Below are 19150 nucleotides of genomic sequence, written 5' to 3'. Positions count from 1 at the left end.
GTACTGTGCAATCCCTTGAAGTTTCTTTAGAGCCTGCCCACATATTTGCAAACAACCTCTTTATTTAAAACTCAAACGATCCTAATTTGAGTGTGTCAGCTGGTTCTTGTGGGGAACCTTGATAGTCACACCCCTTCCCCCAAATAAAGAGAAAGCAAGCACAACTGACATGGGAAATGATTAGGACTGTCTTCCTACGGGTTATGGCTTGAGAAGTTTGCTGCTCAGGAAAGATAGGGGATTTATTGAGATAGCAGTTGTCTTTTAATAGCTCTACTATTTTGGTGAGAATGATGCTACTCAGTTAAAAAAAATCATTGAAAATCCCACCTCTCGGAAACAAACACTATTAAAATGCTTTCTCTGTGTGTGTGTGTGTGTGTGTGTGTGTGTGTGTGTGTGTGTGTGTGTGTGTGTGTGTGTGTGTGTGTGTAGATGAAGATCTCCTTATGTTGCCCAGGCTGATTTCTAAGTCCTGGCCTCAAGCAATCCTCCCACCTCAGCCTCCAAAGTGCTGGGATTATAGGTGTGAGCTACTATGCCCAACCAGCTATTAAAGTTTTTGATTAATACTATTCTACATATTTCTCTACACATATATGCTCCTACAGATATACTCGATTTTACATGAATGAGTCATACTCTAAATGCTGTATCAAAACCTGCTTTTGGCACAAATGTTCTCAGGATCTCTTGAGGGCTGTGTCACAGGAAATAAAAAAAGAAAGAAAAAAAAGAAAACTTTGCTTTCTCTCACTCATCCATAAGCCTTGTGTTTTGAGTTTCCTGTGGAATAATTCAAGTAAATGTGTCCAGAAGTAAATTGCATATAACAATCTAGAACTAAAAAGAGAGGTGTGGTCTTGGGGTCACCATCAGAGAGCTGGTCACCAAAGCCTCAGGAGGTAGAGGATCCTAGCAGGCAGAGGGTGGAAGACAGAGAGGCAAGTGCCAACCAAAAGGTCCCTGGAACGCAAACAGTGATGGTGGGAAGGAGAAAAGCACAGGAATTCTTGGCCTTCAAGAGAGGAGTAGCCAACAGCGTAGATGGCCAACATCAGGTCAAATAAGATAAAGGCTTTGGATTTGGCAATAAAGTGATAGCTAGTGGCCTGGAAGAGTGATTTTAGTCAAGTGGTAGTGTGGGAGCCAAATTCTAAAAGAGCTAAAGAGATAATGGAAGGAATCCACCTGCTCACACCACCGCTAGTCCACTCCCTCTTCATCACAGCTCTCAGACTCCAATGTGCATATGAATTACCTGGGCATAATGTTATCATGTAGATCTGATTTAGTAGGTCCGGGTGGGGCCTGCGGTTCTGTATTTCTTACCAGCTTCCTTGTGATGTGTTTGCAGTTCAGCCCTGATAAGCTCACCTGGGGCTTTACCAAAGATACTCAAGTGTGGATGAAAATGAGTTCCTGCAGTCCTAGATGCACATCAGAGAAACACTGAAAAGGAACACTAAGGAAACTTCTCATCTGCCTCGTTCTTTCCTGTGTGTATGTGCCTCACTCATGAAAATCCCTACATTTGGGTCATTTAAAAGTTTACTTTTTTTTTTTTTTTTTTGAGACTGAGTCTCGCTCTATTGCCCAGGCTCACTGCAACCTCTGCCTCCCAGGTTCAAGTGATTCTCCTGCCTCAGCCTCCCGAGTAGCTCGGATTAAAGGCATGTGCCACCACACCTGGCTAATTTTTGTATTTTTGGTAGAGAAGGAATTTCACCATGTTGGCCAGGCTGGTCTCGAATTCCTGATCTCAAGTGATCCTCCCGCCTTGGCTTCCGAAAGTGCTAGGATTATAGGAGTGAGCCACTGTGCCCGGCCTAAAAGTTTCTTAAATCCCAAATGTATGAGACTTTTCTAGTTAACTTTTTGTTATTTTTCTACTTCAATTGCACTAGGTCCAAGAATACACTAATATTACAGTCCTTTAAAACTTGTTGAGATTTGGCGGGGCAGGGTGGCTCACGCCTGTAATCCCAGCACTTTGGGAGGCCGAGACAGGCGATCACCTGAGGTCAGGAGTTCGAGACCAGCCTGACCAACATGGAGACACCCCATCTCTACAGAAAATACATTAGCCGGGCGTGGTGGCTCATGCCTGTAATCCCAGCTACTCGGGAGGCTGAGGCAGGAGAATCGCTTGAACCCGGGAGACGGAGGTTGTGGTGAGCCGAGATCACGCCATTGCACTCCAGCCTGAGCAACAAGAGCGAAACTCCGTCTCAAAAAAAAAAACAAAAAACAAAAAACAACTTGTTGAGATTTGCCTTATAGCTAAGTACATGGTCAATTTTTGTAAATGTTCCATGAGTGCTTGAAGACAACATATTCTACAACTGTTGGGTGCAGTGTTATGTCTATTAGGTCAAATTTCTTCATCAGGTTGACAGGTCTTCATATTCTATAGATTCCTAAAAGGAGATGCGTTAAAATCTCCAGTCTCCCTACCAGGAAAGCCTTTCCTCCTCACCTCAGTCCACCTTATTCACGATAAGCAAAATGTTATGTGGTCTTTGGAGACCCAGCCCTTACCCTAATGCAACTGACAACCTAAGAAGACTTCCCTGGTCACCAACACCTCCCTAACCCCACCTCATACCTGGCACTCCTTTTTCCTCCTCTGAGCTCTTACAGCATTCACTGTCTGTACAAACAATTTGACACTTACATAATTTGTCTTCATCACAATTATTTGAGTTGATAATTTACTCCTGTCAGGTTTTAAATTCCACGTGGGTAAAGATTATCTTATTTTTCTTTCATAACAGTTTTATTGGAATATAATTATTGACATACCATAAAATTCACTCTTTAAAAGCATACAATTCAATGGGAAACTATCTTATTTATTCTGGCATCGTCTATAGCTGTGGTTCTCAGTCTTGGGTGCACACTGGAATTACCGGAAGAGCTTTAAAAAATCCTTCAGTCTGGAAAAAAAAAAACCCTTCAGTCTGGATCTCCTCTTCAGAGGTTCTGGCTTAATTGGTTTGGGGTGTCGCCTGGGGATGGGAATTTTTTTAAGCTCCTAGGATGATTTTAACTTGTAGCCGGGGTTGCCCTAGAGTGCTCTGTTCATAGCAGGCACCCAACAACTGTTTGTTGTAATCATCAATTAGCTTTAACTTCTAGTATCCAGTTAATTAACTCACTCAAAAGTGGCCGTCTGTCTCCCCAATAGCCCATCAACTCTTATCACATAATGGTCTGCTTATATCTGTCTCCCCAACTCAGCAGGAAAGGAACACTATGAGACAAAGCATATAGAAAAGGTAAGTTCACTTGCAAAGATGTGCAGACTTCAGTAGGACTGGATCACTGAATAAGAAATACAACAGATATTAGACCGCGCACGGTGGCTCACGCTATAGGCGCGAGCACGTGAGCACTTTGGGAGGCCGAGGAGGGTGTATCACGAGGTCAGGAGTTTTGAGACCAGCCTGGCCAAGTTGGGAAACCCTGTGTCTACCAAAAATGCAAAAATTAGCCGGGCGCGGTGGCGGGCGCCTTCCCCAGCTACTCGGGAGGCTGAGGCAGGAGAATCGCTTGAATCCGGGAGAGGGAGGTTGCAGTGAGCCAAAAAAGCGCCACTGCACTCTAGCCTGGGCGACAAAGCAAGACTCCACCTCAAAAAAAAAAAAAAAGAGAGAGAGAGAGAAAGAAAGAAATACAACAGATATTAAAGGAAAAAATGTCAAGGAAAAATTACCACATTTACATTTGTCTTTTCAGCATGGATGACATGCTCACGTTGAGGAATGTATGTCACAAGAATTGTGTGTGACATATCCCCACATTTCCACATTCAAAAGTCAGGGATAATATGGTATTCATCTGGGAATCAGTAACTCATGGGAAAAGCTCAAGATGTCATTCACTTTGGAGAGCAGATGTAAAGGAGTAGTATGGGTACTTTGTCTCAGGGTGGAAAGTGTCTTTCTTATGGTTTTCTTCCTTCCCATGGGACTTGTTGCACACTCTTAAAATGGCGGCAGGGCCGGCACGCTTGCTTGCACAGCTGCGAGCTGCATGAAGGCAGGGATGGTTTTGGTCTTATCCGTTATGGCATCCCCTTGTGGCACATGTTAAGTGTTCAATAAATATTGGTGGAATGGATGTGATTACACTTCATGCCACAGTATATAAATATGATTTTAACTGGACAGGGAACTGCAAAAGTTTCCCATATTGATCCTTTTTGCAATCTTAATTATGGTACTCTGAGCTGGGATATTGCCTAAACTGCCTGGGCTACAACAAACTCCGAAGGGGCTTTTACTTCCACGTCCATAGTAGTTGAGGGTTCGCGTTGTGTGAACGCTGGAACCTCACGTGAGTAGCTGAGTAGCGAGGATGGTCACTCCCGGATAAATGAATACAGGATTCTCGCGGCTGGGAGCGGTCGCCCGGCGAGGTCGGTCATTCTGCCTGTCCGGTAGCACCACGAAACACCTGCCACTGACACCTCCCCACCAGCCCCCGAGGGTTCGCACGGGCATCCCGAGCCGCGCCCCCTGGTCCGCCGCAGCCAGATTCCCTCCCGGGCGGGTTACGCCCCTAGGCGCAAAACGGAACCACTCCGTATGAAGAAGACAAAGTATAACCAGTCACACCAAAGAGAGGCAGCATTATTTAGACAGCCGGCTACTCCCCCAGAGACTCCACCCAGTCCCCTGCGCCCGGCGTCCAGCACGCAGACGGTGCCCGGCTCCAGGAGCTCCAGCTCCCTCCACGTGTCCTGTCTTCCCAGCAGCCTCCTCTGCCGCCTCGGGAGGAAAATCTCCTGACAACTCGCGGTCTGAGGACTACGACTCCCAGGAGGCGCCGCGCCGCGGCTCTCCCCGCCCCGCCTCCCCGGGACGCGCAGGCGCCTTGGGCTCCGTCAACAAGCCGGGCTGGCGACGCCTGGATGCGGTTTCTTCCGGGATTTGTAGTTTTTCTGGAGCTACCCGGGCCGTTTGTCAGAGGGACAAGAACTACAAGTCTCGGCTGCCCCAGCGCTGCGAGCCTGGTCACGTGGCGGGGGCCGACCGGGCGTGCGTGCCGCCGTTGATCCGGTGCTGCAGTGAGGAGGTGGTTCTTACCCGTGTTGTGTGTGTGTGTGTGAGTGAGAGAGCGAGTGAGTGAGTGAGTGAGTGTGTGTGTGGGGGGGACTCGGCTTGTTGTTGTCGGTGACTTCCCCCTCCCCTTCACCCCTTCCCCTCCCCGCCGCCGCTGCAGTGGCCGCTCCCTGGGCCGTAGGAAATGAGCGATAACGATGACATCGAGGTGGAGAGCGACGTGAGTCCTGGGGCTTCTTCCTTCCCGTGCGGGTTGTCAGGCGGGGACAGCGGCCGGGGCTCTCAGCGGGGCGACGGCGGGAGGGGGCCGGGCTGCCGCCGCCTCCTTCCCCTTCCCCTCGGGGCCAGGACTGCCTCCGTCGCGTTCCCGGCTCGCTCCCCTCCGGCTCCTGGCCGGAGCGGCCTCCTGGGACTGGAGGTTGGGGGAAGACACGCGGCTTCTGGGACCCCCACCTTCTCCCGTGGGGGAGAGTGCTGCGGCCTCCCGCTCCCACCTTCCCGGGCTCAGGATCCGGGGGACAAGGATGGGGGGCGCCCGGGATCCCATTGTCCGGATCCAGGGGAAGGGGACGGCGTTCAGGACCTGCCCCTTCGGACTGCGATCCTCTCCTCCCGTGACCCGCGGATCCTGGGGGACGAGGAAGGGCGGAGAGGGGTTGGGGGTGCCTAGATGCCCGAGCTGGGTCTGCAGGGAGGAGACAGTGCTCGGGACCCCTCTGGCCCAGGTCGGATCCCGGAAGGAGGGGCGGCGCTCGGGACCCCTCTACCCCGCTACCGGATCCCGCCGAGGGTGGAAGGGTGGGGGCAAGGGGTGGGGAGGGAGGAAGGGGTGTCGGGCTGACTCCCCACCCTCCGCTTCCTCTGCCGCCGGCATTTTCTTTCTTATTATTGAATGTTAAGTGTAAAAATAACTTCTATATTTTCTATTTTTTTTTCTCTCTTATTCCAGGAAGAGCAACCGAGGTTTCAATCTGCGGTACGTCTCCTACTCTCCATTTCATTTTTATTTCCGTTCAGTTCTATTTCTTTTTGGGGTCAGAGAGAAAAAGAGATCGTACTATTACTTTTAATATTGTAGTAAACTCTAATGTTAACCACTAAGGTGAGGTGGGGCCTGGTTCTGGAGGGTGGGGGTTGCAAATCCCATTATTCTAGATTCTCAGGTGATAAGTTCAGTGATTCTAGGTGAGTAAGAGGAGCTGTATGCAAAGAATTGAATTGTTCTGTAGTTTTCAGATAGGGGATCCAGATGCCACTATGTAAGTGGAAATGAGAAATGCAGCATTCTGAAGTCAGTGGTAGTATTATTTCAGGGCAAAGTGGTCAGAAGATTTACTTAGGAACAAGTAGATTTTAAACCATATCTGTATAATTGTGTGAAGCTGAAGCCACATGCAATAATCGCCTTTAACCAAGTCATGTGACTGCTATAGACCCGTAGAATCTAGCACAACATGGTATTCTAATGCAAAAATTGGAAATGTAGAGGAGCCAAACGTTACATCATCAAAGTGTCACATAAAGTTATTATGGTCTGATTCTCTGTATTTGAAGAAGAGGTATAAAGAAAATTAAAAAATAGCTGAAGAAAAGTGGCATTGCAGAGACAGCTTTGCTGAAAGGTGATGGATGAGACCATATAATGTTATAAATAATTTCTTAGGGTTTTGATATTAATGTTCTCAGTAGATGGTTCTGTGGATTTAGATAAGCACTAATTTCATGTCTTTGGAGTCTGGGACAGTAATATGGGTGTTTTATGAATAGATTAGAGGGAAAAAAGAATACACACAGAATAAATCAGAATCAGAGAGGGGAAGAGAAATAAGTATATCAGAGTGTTTAATATTTGATAGTAGGGAGCAGTAAGAAGTGTGTAGAATGGGGGTAAAAAACTCAAATGCCCATGAGGGCCATAAAGAATAAAGAAGGAAGAGATGAGGGCTTGGGTACTGGAGAGCAGTGCCTCTTCTAAAAAGTCAGCACTACTGAACTCCAGTGGTTTGTTACGTAGGAGTGAAGGGTCAGTATTGCCAGATCTTCCTATTTTTTATTTTATTTTATTTATTTTTGAGACAGTCTCACTCTGTCGCCAGGCTGGAGTGCAATGGCGCTATCTCGGCTCACTGCAACCTCCGCCTCCTGGGTTCAAGCGATTCTCCTGCCACAGCCTCCCAAACAGCTGGGACTACAGGCGCGTGCCACCACACCCAGCTAATTTTTATGTTTTTAGTAGAGACGGGGTTTCACCATGTTGGCCAGGCTGGTCTCAATCTCTTGACCTCGTGATCTGCTGGCTTCGGCCTCCCAAAGTGCTGGGATTACAGGCATGAGCCACCGCGCCCAGCCGATCTTCCTATTTTTTAAGAAAGATTAGAAATCTAAAACTTTATGTTATTTTTCTGATTTTTAAAACGATGTGTGGAACAACTGTTTGGGGGCTTGTTAGAATTTGCAGGATGTCACTTTGATACCTCTGGTATAAGAACTTGATAACCACAGGATAAAGGCAAGCCATCTCAGTTATACCTGCTCTTCATTAGAGCAAGCAAAGATTGTGCAGGTTGTCTAAGCAGACAGGCATTAAGAAAACTTATTTATTGAGAGCTGATATTTCCATAAAATCCAGGGATGTAGTTGTTCCAGAAGTCCTAAAAATTATCCCTGAGTAATAGTCATTAAAGATAATTTGTTTTATTTTATTTATCCTTGAAGTAGTCTCATATACTTATGCATATATTTGAAAATTGAATTCCTTTTTCTCATTTGCTTTTATCCTTCGTGTTTGGGGCCTAGTCTGTTGAAAACTTTTTTTTTCCCTGCAAGTCTCCAGTTGTAAAATCTGTGCCAGGGCTTGATCAGAGTTGGAGGGTAAGGATCGTTTAGCCTTCCTTTGCAGAATTGTCCTTTGAATTGAAATTATACTGACTTCCCAGTAAGAGAAAGTTGTGTTTTTTTTTTTTTGTTTTTTGGTGAAATTTTGGCTCACAGTTCTTGAAAGCTTTCTGCTTTTCAAAATTTTCATCCATATGATTGTTGATGTAAATTTGTTTATTAAATTATTACAATGTTTCTGCTTTCCTGGAATGCTAATCTCATTGTTTTGTCTGGATGTTTTTAGTTTGCTATTAAGGTGCCTAGGGTTTTTCCTTTTGATTTTGGGGGTAGGCAAGGGAAGTTGGTTTGACACTTTGTTTTTAATTTAACACATCTATTTGTTGAGATTTCTAAGTATTACTCTGCACAATGTAATTACAACAGCATGGAGAGAAAAAGCAGATGTGTTATAGACAAATTTTATAGTATATCAAACAACTATTGTGACTGTGTAGGGTAAAAAGATTCCATTTTTTCCCCTCTGTGAATGCATCTGCTTACTTCTCAATATTTAATATAGATAATAAATATATTTTTTAAAATTTAAGAGGGAGCTATTCTTAAGTTTTGCCTTAGAAAAAAGGTTTAAAAAAAGATGTGGACTGTGAACAACCAAATACTTAGGTATTTAGGACTACAGAAGAAGTTGAAAAAGTTATTTGAAAAAGGTTCTGTGGATCCTAATATAAAACATTCATGTATGTTTTATAATGTCACTACAATATCTAGGCCTTACTACATGAGAAATGTAAGATACTGAGAACAGAGTTAGGAAGTTAGGCTAACTCTAACAGAAAGTGAAACTGATTTGGCAAATATTTTTTTCTATTGCTTCAGTACAAATGGAAAACAGCTTCTGCAGTGACCAGTAAGCTTTGTTAAAGGAAGTAACCCCAAAGAGTATTCTTATTACTAAATTCAATACATCGCAAAATCCCACTGATGTTATTTTTATATTTTGGAGGGAAGAGGTTGCATTTTAAAGATAAATTTCTGAGACAGGTATATCATATTGCAAGGGCTTCCTTTTGCTTTATTTCTGTTTGGGAAATTTCTTTAGGAAAGAGTGAAAATATACAAGAAATGTATGGGTTAGTGTGTTGGTCAGGAAATGCAAGTTTTTTTCCAGTGACCATCCTTGATGGCACCTGAGTGAGTTGCAGTTGCAGTATACCTGTTAGGGGTTTGAAAACAGATTTGTGCAATTCCACTTCTGGACCTTTCTGGTATGAAATATTTTTAACTTCTCAGAGCTCTTTGCTTCTTTAGGAATATTCAGAAGAGAACGAACTTGGTAGCCTCCGAGATTGGAATTCACTCAGGAAACTACTGTCTGTTTTACCTGCAGTCAGTTGCATGGCAAAAGTGCTGCACGATGCATGTACTTTTTCTCCGCTTAGAGTGTTGACAGTGATAACAGAAATGCCAGAGTTAGTTCCTAAATGTGCCTGTGTTAGAGTAAAAGTTGTTCTTATGTCTAAAAGAATTTTTCCAAGATGCCAGTAATGGTGAAATAGTTGGTCAAAGAATTCAGCTTGGTTTTTAATTAAAATTTCCTGACCAAGGCATCCTTCTCTGAAATGGCTATAGTATGAGGCCCTGTTTGGATTATAGCATTTGCCAGTTCTTTTAGGCACCAAAAGAAAAAAGTTTGAAAACAAATACATACATTAGATAATGTTGGAAATGTATACCAGGCAATCAGCTACAAGCAGGACAGGTATTGGAAAATTGAAATCCGTGTCTTTCTCTTAGGGAGCTTGGTGAGTTTATCCCATCCTACCTGCCCATTATTTTATGTTATAATTTTTGGGTTGATTAAAATGAGTATTTTAAGTTGCTTAGAAATTGAGCTTTATCCTATCTTGTTCTTATCTGTCAGAAGTAAGAAATAGATCTTTTCGGATGAGATTTTTGGGTCTGTGTATTCTCGTGTCCTTAGTCTCTAATAAGAATAGCTTGATAAGAATCATAAGCAACATAAGCTTCCCTCTAAAATACAACCTTCACATTTTGTAAAGGTAGTAAATATTTAGTGGGCAACTAATTCCCTATATGCCGAGAATTTTCCGTATTAGAATTGAGATGATTCCCCTTATAGGTGGGGTTAGCTGTCAGGTAGCCTGCAAGACATGGCATTGTTCTGGAGAACCTTGTGCATCCTGGAATAATGAAGCATTTATTTCCCCATGCTATTTGCCCAGAACTTGGAGGAAATAAGATTACTGACTGATGTGATGCCTTGAACAAAGATGCAGTCTCTGTGCAGTAAGTTGGAAGGAAATAATTTCAAGAGATTTCCCTCAATTTTGAACAGACCTCCTTAGCCTAGATGACTTCTTGCCAACGTAGCAACTTCTTGGCTAGCAAAATAATGTTTGCCTTCAACATCTAACAACACTTAAGATACACGTGCTTGGTAGTGTCAAAGATGGACAAATTGTAGGTGAAGATTTTTATTCTGGCTACCAGTGTGGAAAGTTGGGTAGAAATATAACTGAGAGATTGAATAAAAACTTTAGCAGAGATGTCAAAGCTGGAAGTGATTTGGTGCGGGAGTTTCTGTTGAGCATCTGTGGACCACTGCATAGCCCCTTAGTATTTCTGTTAGGGATGCCCTGGAGGAAGGGTTTTCTGGCAGACATCCAGACGTACAAATCCAGCGTACTAGAAGAGTGGGCAGCGTCCAGCCACTGTTCCCATAGGATGTGTAGGGGAGATGTTTGGGAGCCTGCTGTACAGTCCAAGAATACCTCTGTGGTCTAGAATAGGGCCTAATTAATTCCACAAGGGGGCTTTCTGTACCATTCATTTTCATTATTGAACATCATTCTCAGTACAGGCTCATCTGAGTAGAGTTTTATTTGTTCAAGACAATTGTTTGGCCCTGTTTTTTAAAACCAGTTTTGCATTTCTGGGAGGATATTAGATGCCTTACACTGGGAGTCTTCACCCAGTTTTTCTTCTTCAACTCTGAAATCTTGGCCCTCTCAAAAAGGGTTGCCAGCAAGCGAAGACAGTTAACAAGGCAGTGATAAAGCCTGCAAACTAGTCCTCCAATGGGGGTGGGGATGAGGTGCGGGCAGTGTTATCGGTCTGGGTGGATCTGTGGTTTGGAAATGTTTCCCACAGAGAATTCTCAGCCTTGTGTAAAGGTTTTTCTGTTTTTCATGTGCTCTTTCAAAACATTAGTGATAACATTTAATTCAGAGTTGCCTGGAATTAGGCTTGTTAGTTCTGCATGTTTTTAACTTGTTCTTTCAAATCAAGCTTGGGGAAGAGAAAAATACATCCTTGCCATTGTCTCTGAGAGATTTAAAATTGACTCCACTAGTAGCTCAGGGATGGACATGGCAGCAGGGATTGGTGTAAGATTCCACTCTTCTGCTAGTTAAATTGGGCCTGGAACCGCTACAGAAATTCCATCCACTACTTTGAGAACAACAGTCCCCAGCCCAGGCTTTCTACCAGGCAGTGGACTGCTGCCTTTCCTTGTTGAGCCAACTTCTCAAACTTGGCTGGCTCCCCAGATGAGAAGCCAAGATTTCTGCTCATGATCTACAGCCAAGTTCACTTACAATCCTCTAACCGAGAGACTTGTCCATTTGAGTCCTTTCAGAGCTCAGTGAATGGGAGGGGGTAGTGCATTGTGGGGATGATTTTGGTGTTAGATTATACTTAACTCCACCCCTTTAGTGCAACCAAGTGCAACTTCATTCTAGTCGTTTGAGATTTGCAGGGCTCTCCCAGAAGGAAAACAGACAATTAGAATTTTATTTGTATCAACAAGAGGGGTTGTGGGTAATTCTGGTGCACAGCTCTTAGCTGGGAGGAGGGCCAAGAATCAGGGTGATTTAGTAGACAGGAGTATCTTGGGCTGCTCTGGAGACCAAAGATGGGCGATTAATTTGCATGTAAATAAACCACCTTAGGTAGTATATAGCAAACAGGAGCGGCAGACACATGCCAAATGTTGTCTTTTGGCCTTTAAGCTCCTTAGGTATAGTCCCAGCCCAACTTACCTTTATGTAGATGATCAGAGGGAACAACAGTAAGTTCAAAAGGACTAGATACTTAAATAGGTTCAATTCTGTCGTGCTATTTCATGCTACTGTTAGAAGGCATCTATAATTTTGCTCTAAAGTTGTATGATACAGAGTACCTACCTCTAGCCTCAGGTTACGTGGTGTTCCAAACTTGACTGTCCTCTCAGCTTCATATTTCATATGTCACTATAGTTCAGTAAACATTCATTTTATAGTGAATCCAGACTTAACAAGATTAGGACAACTTTAGAAGTGCTCCAGGCATCTGCCCTCAAAAGAGAGATATGCTATGGAGAACCATGGTTGTCATGGGAACCACATGTCCAGTTCAACAGAGCTGTAGGTGAGGTATTATGTTTAAGAGACCAGGAAGTAACTCAGATGACCACAGGTGCGCCCAGCCTCCTCTTCCTCTGTAATGACTAGGACTTTTAGGATTAAATAACAGGAGAATTTCAAGTCCTTTCATTCTCACAACTCTTGATAGATTTTTGTCTGTACATCTTCTCTAGTACAAGGATTCATGTGAGGCAGCATTATTCTTGTGCTAAGCCAAGTTATTTACTCTTGTTCCATTTTTTGAATTTCTGGCCCTCTCTGTGTGTAGATTTAAGCTACCTGAACTTCCCATGTACAGACTGGCTCTCTAGGTTAACTCAGTGCAACCTTGTGCATTCAAGGTGAATGTTCAGAGCATAATTTCCATAATTCCTAGAGTGTAGGTGCAATGAAGTTCTCCTTGCTTTGGGTTGTTTGTGTTCCATTTGGAGGGAGACCCCTCTAATGGGGACCTGCTGAAGTGCTCTTACCATGCTGTCCAGCGCTGTCTCTTCTGCCTGAAGCCAGAGCATTTTGCCATTCCTGATTTGGTGTTGGCAGTTTTGGTCCATCTCCAGCTGACTGTTCTTTGTGATTCCAAGCAGGCTAAGACTTAGACTTGGATATTTAGATACTGCCAATTAGCCTGACCTGCCACAGGTACCTGAGGGAATTTATTCTGAGTATGTGGTATCAGAAGTTGTGCCCTCTAAGAACTGCCTGTCTGGCACTGCCTGTGTGCAAGGAAGCCCTTGGCAGGATAGCACCTTGGATCTACTTTTAAAAAACAGGAACTCAGAATTCAGTTGTCATCTTATCAGCTCTGTCATAATGATCTCAAATTCATGCATCTAGGTTTTATAGACATTTTAGTTTCTGTTGTATTATTTGGTGAGAAGGTCTTACACTAGTGCCTTTTAGTGGGCTTGGGACTCACGGTGATGGTTTCACATTAAAGAAGCACCAGTGACTTAACTCTTTCTTCCTCTGGACACCCATCTGGGGAATCTCTTACAGTGGAGGTGATCACATCTTAAGAAGGGGCCACTGGAGCTTTCTCTAGTCACTTCCTAACCACAGACTGGTGGCTCTTCTGTCACATAAGCAAGTTGGGGGGGGGGACCACTGATGTTACAGGAGAGTCACACTTTGTCCCCCTGAATAACTTTTATTTTACTTATGCATGAGCTGGATGCATCGAGCTACTTTGGATGTTCCTGTCGCAAGCGTTGCTCACCCCTTTCTCCCCCTTTAGCAGAGCCTAATTCTGGAGACTCCTAACTGCCCACCTCGAGAAATCCTTCCCAGTCCACTCGCCAGGGACATTGCTGACAGCGTGTACTTCCAGGCTGTACCCCACCCACCTTGTACCAAGCAAAAGGAGTGACATTCCTAATGTGTTCTTTCTCCCATTCTTCTAGGCAGACAAACGGGCTCATCATAATGCACTGGAACGAAAACGTAGGGACCACATCAAAGACAGCTTTCACAGTTTGCGGGACTCAGTCCCATCACTCCAAGGAGAGAAGGTGAGTTTCCTGAGAAAGCTGAGTAGCTGGCCACTACTAGCTTGGAACTTGTTGCAGAGCTTAGCAGAGCACTCACCTATTGGGAAGGAAATGTAGTCAGAGATATTCAGGTAGCATGGTTGCCTTATTTTTTGACTGTTTGGAGGATCACTGCACACCTTACCTACTCCAGTTTATCCTTAACAAAATATGTCAGATATAATGGAGCTATTTGTGAGATAACGATAGGAGTTATCTTTCAAAATTTGTATTATTTGTAATAAATTCAAGAAATTATAACTATACACTATAGTATAAAGAGTGGCCAAGAGTTCGTTTGGGATAACAGCAAAGATTCCAGAGGTCATTAATACCCTAGACCTCCATGAGAATTTCTTTCCTATGGTTCAAAGTTAATACTTATTGTAAATGAGCACTTGCAGAAATGTATGTAATGTATGTGAAAAACAACCTGGGCACCACTGATTTTCCAGCCCCAATAATTGTTATTTCCAAGGCATATAAAGAGCATTTTAAGCTGTGGGACAAAAGACTTGAGTGAAGAGACATGTTCATGTGAAACAGAAAAAAAATAACCATTCTTCCCCACTCCCTTCTGGAACCTAGCGTTTTCCCTGGAGGGCTAGGCACCAGCTGTTTCTACATTTGAAAAACAAAATTAGAAGCTTTGAGTAAAAGCCTATGGGTTAGGGTCACTCCCTGGAATTTGGAGAAAACATCTGCACAGCTAGTTCCATCCTTGACAGAGAGTGTAGTTGTCTGCAGCAATTCACTGGAATAACTGGCAAGCTGGGAAGAGGACCTGTGTTTTTGCTTTAGTGATCCAGTGTTTTATAAAGAAGGAACTATTCTGTTAAGAACAATCTTTGCTTTTGGGTGCACTTTGATTTAGTTCTGTGGTGGGGGTCCTGGATTTGTTTGGTTATCCAAGATCAAATTTGGAACCCTTATGCTTTCATTTTTTATATTGTCACTCTGATAAGTTATGGCCTCTATACTTTATCTAAGGTGTGGCTTTCCATGTGGTGTAAACATGGAGAAGGTCTGACCTTTATAAAGAACAAAACAGGCCATGTGCATACCTGGTATTGCAAAACCAGAATTTGCCATGGGTTAAGCCTACTTAGTGTGGACTTGATTTAATGACCTTAAACCAAGGTACTTACCTGGAATAACAACCTTCCTGGGTACAACACTAAGTACCATGGAAATCTTTATGACTAGAGACAGACTCACCCCTTTAGTCAAAGTAAACACATGCCAAAGATTATCTCTTAGGCTTCTTTGACCTGTTGACAGTTGGTGCTTATTCCTGTACCAAAGTATCAATTAAAATTGCTTTGGTAAACTATATGGACAAGAGCTGCCTTCTCCTAAGTCTCACATCTAACCAGGAGTAGCACTGGGGCAATGTTTCTCAAGGGGTGAGTTGCGGACCACCCACATCAGATTCACTACTGAATCAGCCTTTCTGGAGGGAAACCTGGGAATCTGTATTTATAACAAGCAGTCAGATGATTCTTAGGCATTCTTAAGTTTGAATACATTGGGAGAGGTGGGTCGTAGGATCACAACTATACCTTTTCCTTATCCAGCCTATTTTACAATGCCATAACATTCTTCCTTAAGTCCTTATAATTACATTATTCTAAATCCTATTTTCTCCTTTCTTTCTTCAAGGAAGTTGAAGGTTTGAATTTGGTAGTCTTACAAATGGAATAGTTTGTCATTTGTTGTGGCTTATTTATTTACTCATTCATGCTGTTCAACACATACTTACTGAGGGTCTGCTACATGCCAGGCACTATCCTAGATACTGGGAATACAGCAGTAAACAAAACAGACAATAACAGGAGCTCTTGCTCTGATGAGGAAATGATTAAAAAATGAAGTAAGAATTTAAAATATATGTATTATGTCAGGTAAGTACCATGGAGAAAAACAGGGAAGAAGAGTTGCAATTTTAATTATGGCAGAGAAGAAGAGTGTTGCTGGCAAGGTGACATTTTAGCAAAGCTTTGAACAAAGTGAAGCAAAGAATAGTGCATCTGTCTGGTAATGAGCATTCCAGGCAGAGGGAAGGCAAGTGTGGTAGCACTGAGACAGGAACCTGTAAGCATTCCTGGGCCAGGCAGGGAAAACAAAGAGGCCAGAGTGGGTAGAGTGGAATGAGTGAAGGGATGGTGGCAGGGGATGCCGGCAGAAAAGTAGCAGGACTAGGAGAGAGGAGTGGTCCAGGGGAACCAGATTCTAGAGCCAGTCAACAAAACCCCAATTTGAGAATTTACTAGATACCATTCTAATTTCAGAATGCTCCTATCCTGTGTTATAATCCAAATATGTCCTACTGACAGTGAATGAAGGAAATGTCTATAAGCTCTCAACCTCTTCCTCTTTAAAAAGCGAGCTGCCAGCGCTATTTCCTAAGTGCCGTGAGTCTAACGGAATATTTTGGTCCCTCAGACTTATGAGTTCTCACTAAACCTGGCGTTTTTTTAAGTGTGGTATTTGAACCAAAGGAAATAGGCTCATTCTTAGATTGTGGTAATTAAGGTTATGACATTATGTAAATAATCATGAGATGATTATTTTACCATGTGAGTTTTGGGAAACTTAGATTCTTAAAGGGAAAGCCTTTGATTTGGGTCTCTCTGTGTTCCAGTCTCCTTTGACTTAAGCATCTTTATGTTTCAGCTGACTTCTCCCTTAGCATTTGGATTATCTGTCATATGCGTCCTAAGCCTTTTGTTTTTTAAAGAGAAAGCAATATGTTAATTGAATTGGATCCTAACCAATAATAGGGGATACTTGTGTAAAAAAGAAAGAAGGCTTTAAATGTGGGACCCAAACTCTATTTACCCTTTGTTTTCTGTATTTCTACTATAAATTAAACATTTTAAAAAATGGTTGGCCGGGCATGGTGGCTGATGCCTGTAATACCAGCACTTTGGGAGACAGGCAGGTGGATCGCTTGAACCCAGGCATTTGAGACCAACCTAAGCAACATGGCAAAACTGCATCTCTACAAAAAATACAAAAATTAGTCGGGCGTGGTGGTGCTTACCTGTAGTCCTGGCTACTTGGGAGGCTCTGGTGGGAGAATCACTTGAGTCTGGGAGGTCCAGGCTGCAGTGAGCTGTGATGGCACCGCTCCAGCCTGGGTGACAGAGTGAGACCCTGTCTCAAAAAAATAAAAAATAAGAATTACCTTTTTCTTGAGGAAAAAAATCAGTAATAATTGACATTGTATTGCAATGTAAAATTAAATCTACACAGCAGTTGTATAAGGTATGGTACTGTTATTTAACAGTTAGTTATTACTGCTGTTGCTGCTGTCAGTGTTGTTAACAGGCGCAAGATCACTATCCCATCTGTAGCAGGACAGGGGCTAGAACTCAGGATTGCCAGTTGCCAAGTTCCATCTTTTTCCTGTACCATATGGGTAAGCAGTTTAAGGATATTTTAAAGAAATCTTGCTTAAATACTTGTATCTTGTCGTTGTCCTGGGAGCTTCCCCTGGATTAGGCCTATTAATCTTGGCAGTGTGTCATACCACAGCTACTACAGAAATGCTATCCTCTGAGGTGGCATATGTAGGTAACACTGAAATGCAGGGTATTAAGGATCATTTAAAGCCTATAATTTCTTCCTGAGTTCACATAGTTGCTCTGAGCCCAAGAAAATAGACCATTACAGTTGGTGGTTCATTTGGGTTTTGCCATAGGTCCCAGAGTTAGCAAGTAGACCCTTGAACTCTGTTGTGTGAGTCTTTTGTGTTCCTTGCAGTTTCTCAGCTGTACATGGAGTTCCACTATTGTTCCACTGGGAACAATAGGATGGAATTAGAATCATCAGCCAGCCAACCAGAGTAATGGAGTAAGGGCAAGATCAACTGTGGCCCCCTCCCTGCCCCCCCACCCCTTTTTTTTTTTTTTTTTTTTTACAGAGATGTTACTTTTACAGAAAGTATTATTTAAGTGTCCTTGCTTGGGTACTAGGGAGTATTACACAATGGTTCACTGGCACTAAGCTCACCGTATTTATGTTGGGGGGCAAGACCTGATAGCCAGCCTTTACATGGGAGTATAATTCTGTCCTCCATCTTATAAGCCCCAGTACCTGAGCCAGAATGATTATAACCAATCACACTGTCTCTTTATCATGGATGGCTTTAGCAGTAGGTTATTTTCATCACTGCCATTTGTAGCTCTATAGTGGTTTATAGTAATTTCTCATCTTTTAAGTCTCTCCCTCAGTGCCTGTTATAAAACTCATTGCTCTCTCAGTCAGTAGAGCTCTGCATTTCTCCCTTATGGGGAGAGCTGTGTTGGAGAGAGAGAATATAACTTCAAATGAAAATAAAGAAAAACAGAATTTCTTGATTTTGAGGTGAGAATTTGAGGGCACTGCCTCTGTCATTTCCTATCACAGATTCTGGCACATAGTAGGTTCTCAGTAAATTGTGGTGGAGAGAGAGAGCCAGAGGAAACAGCAGGCTTGCTCAGCCATTAAAGAAAACAGCAACAGTCAATATTATGTGCTCAACTATATAAGTGAGAACTTGTGAATGCTGTAGAGGTTAAAAAACATAATAGATGGTGTCTACCCTTGAGGGTCTTGCTCTGTTGTTGGGAAAGAGGATTACATCTAACAATTAACAATAATGAGATAACATGCTGAGCATCAGATAAGAGCTTTACATTGAGTTAATCTCAGTTTCATTTCCATTAAAATCTGGTTTTCTTAACAGGTAGATGTTGAAACCAAATATTAATAGTTCCCTTATGGCAGGGAACATGATTCTTAAGGATAAAGGCTCTCATAGCATTTATACTTTTATGTACACACATTTATATATTATACTTAATATATGAGGTTTTACATATATTTGTGTGATTATTCAATGACTGTCTGCTGGCACTGCACTACAATAAGTACCATGAAGGCAGGGAGAATGTCTCCTTTTGGTTATATTTCTTCCCTCAGTGCCTGCACATAGTAGGGAGCATAGTGAATATTTATTAACTGAGGGGAGGAATCCCCCATCAACCTGGCCACATTATTTTGGGAGATGGCTCATTCCTGTTGATGCTTTTAAGGCTGACAATTCATTTGGTAACCTATGTCTATAGCATATCTGAGCTGCTGGAGGGATTGTCTTTTAAATGAAATGTAAACTGCAGCCCTATCTAATTCTCCTCATTACTCATTAAGGTTATATTAGCTAGCCAGACTCCAACTTGGGCAATTATCTTTTTAAAGTTTCTACATCTTAAATTGTTGCCCATAGTTGCCCAAGTCTACCTTAGGC

General features: G+C 43.0%; 1 protein-coding gene across 8 annotated transcripts in view; it reads left to right on the top strand.

Moving 5' to 3' along the window:
• Window positions 1-2775: 2775 nt before the first annotated feature.
• Window positions 2776-19150, top strand: part of MAX (MYC associated factor X) — a 29667-nt gene continuing 13292 nt past the window's right edge. For 3 of the 8 annotated variants that reach the window (XR_008493834.2, XM_054449909.2, XM_054449913.1), the window contains exons 1-3: window positions 2776-5289; window positions 6019-6045; window positions 13732-13839. Coding sequence is in view for 6 of the 8 variants with exons in the window: in XM_054449909.2 (XP_054305884.1) it covers window positions 5254-5289; window positions 6019-6045; window positions 13732-13839 (171 nt within the window). In the remaining 2 variants the exon portion in view is untranslated. The remainder of the gene's footprint in view (window positions 5290-6018; window positions 6046-13731; window positions 13840-19150) is intronic. The other 5 variants (XR_010123738.1, XM_054449910.2, XM_054449914.2 and 2 more) reach the window with 3 other exon arrangements.

This window comes from Pongo pygmaeus, chromosome 15 (genome assembly GCF_028885625.2).
Source record: "Pongo pygmaeus isolate AG05252 chromosome 15, NHGRI_mPonPyg2-v2.0_pri, whole genome shotgun sequence".
Taxonomy (NCBI): Eukaryota; Metazoa; Chordata; class Mammalia; order Primates; family Hominidae; genus Pongo; species Pongo pygmaeus.
Note: the sequence above shows the minus strand (reverse complement) of the source record. Positions and strands in the feature narration are given on the sequence as shown.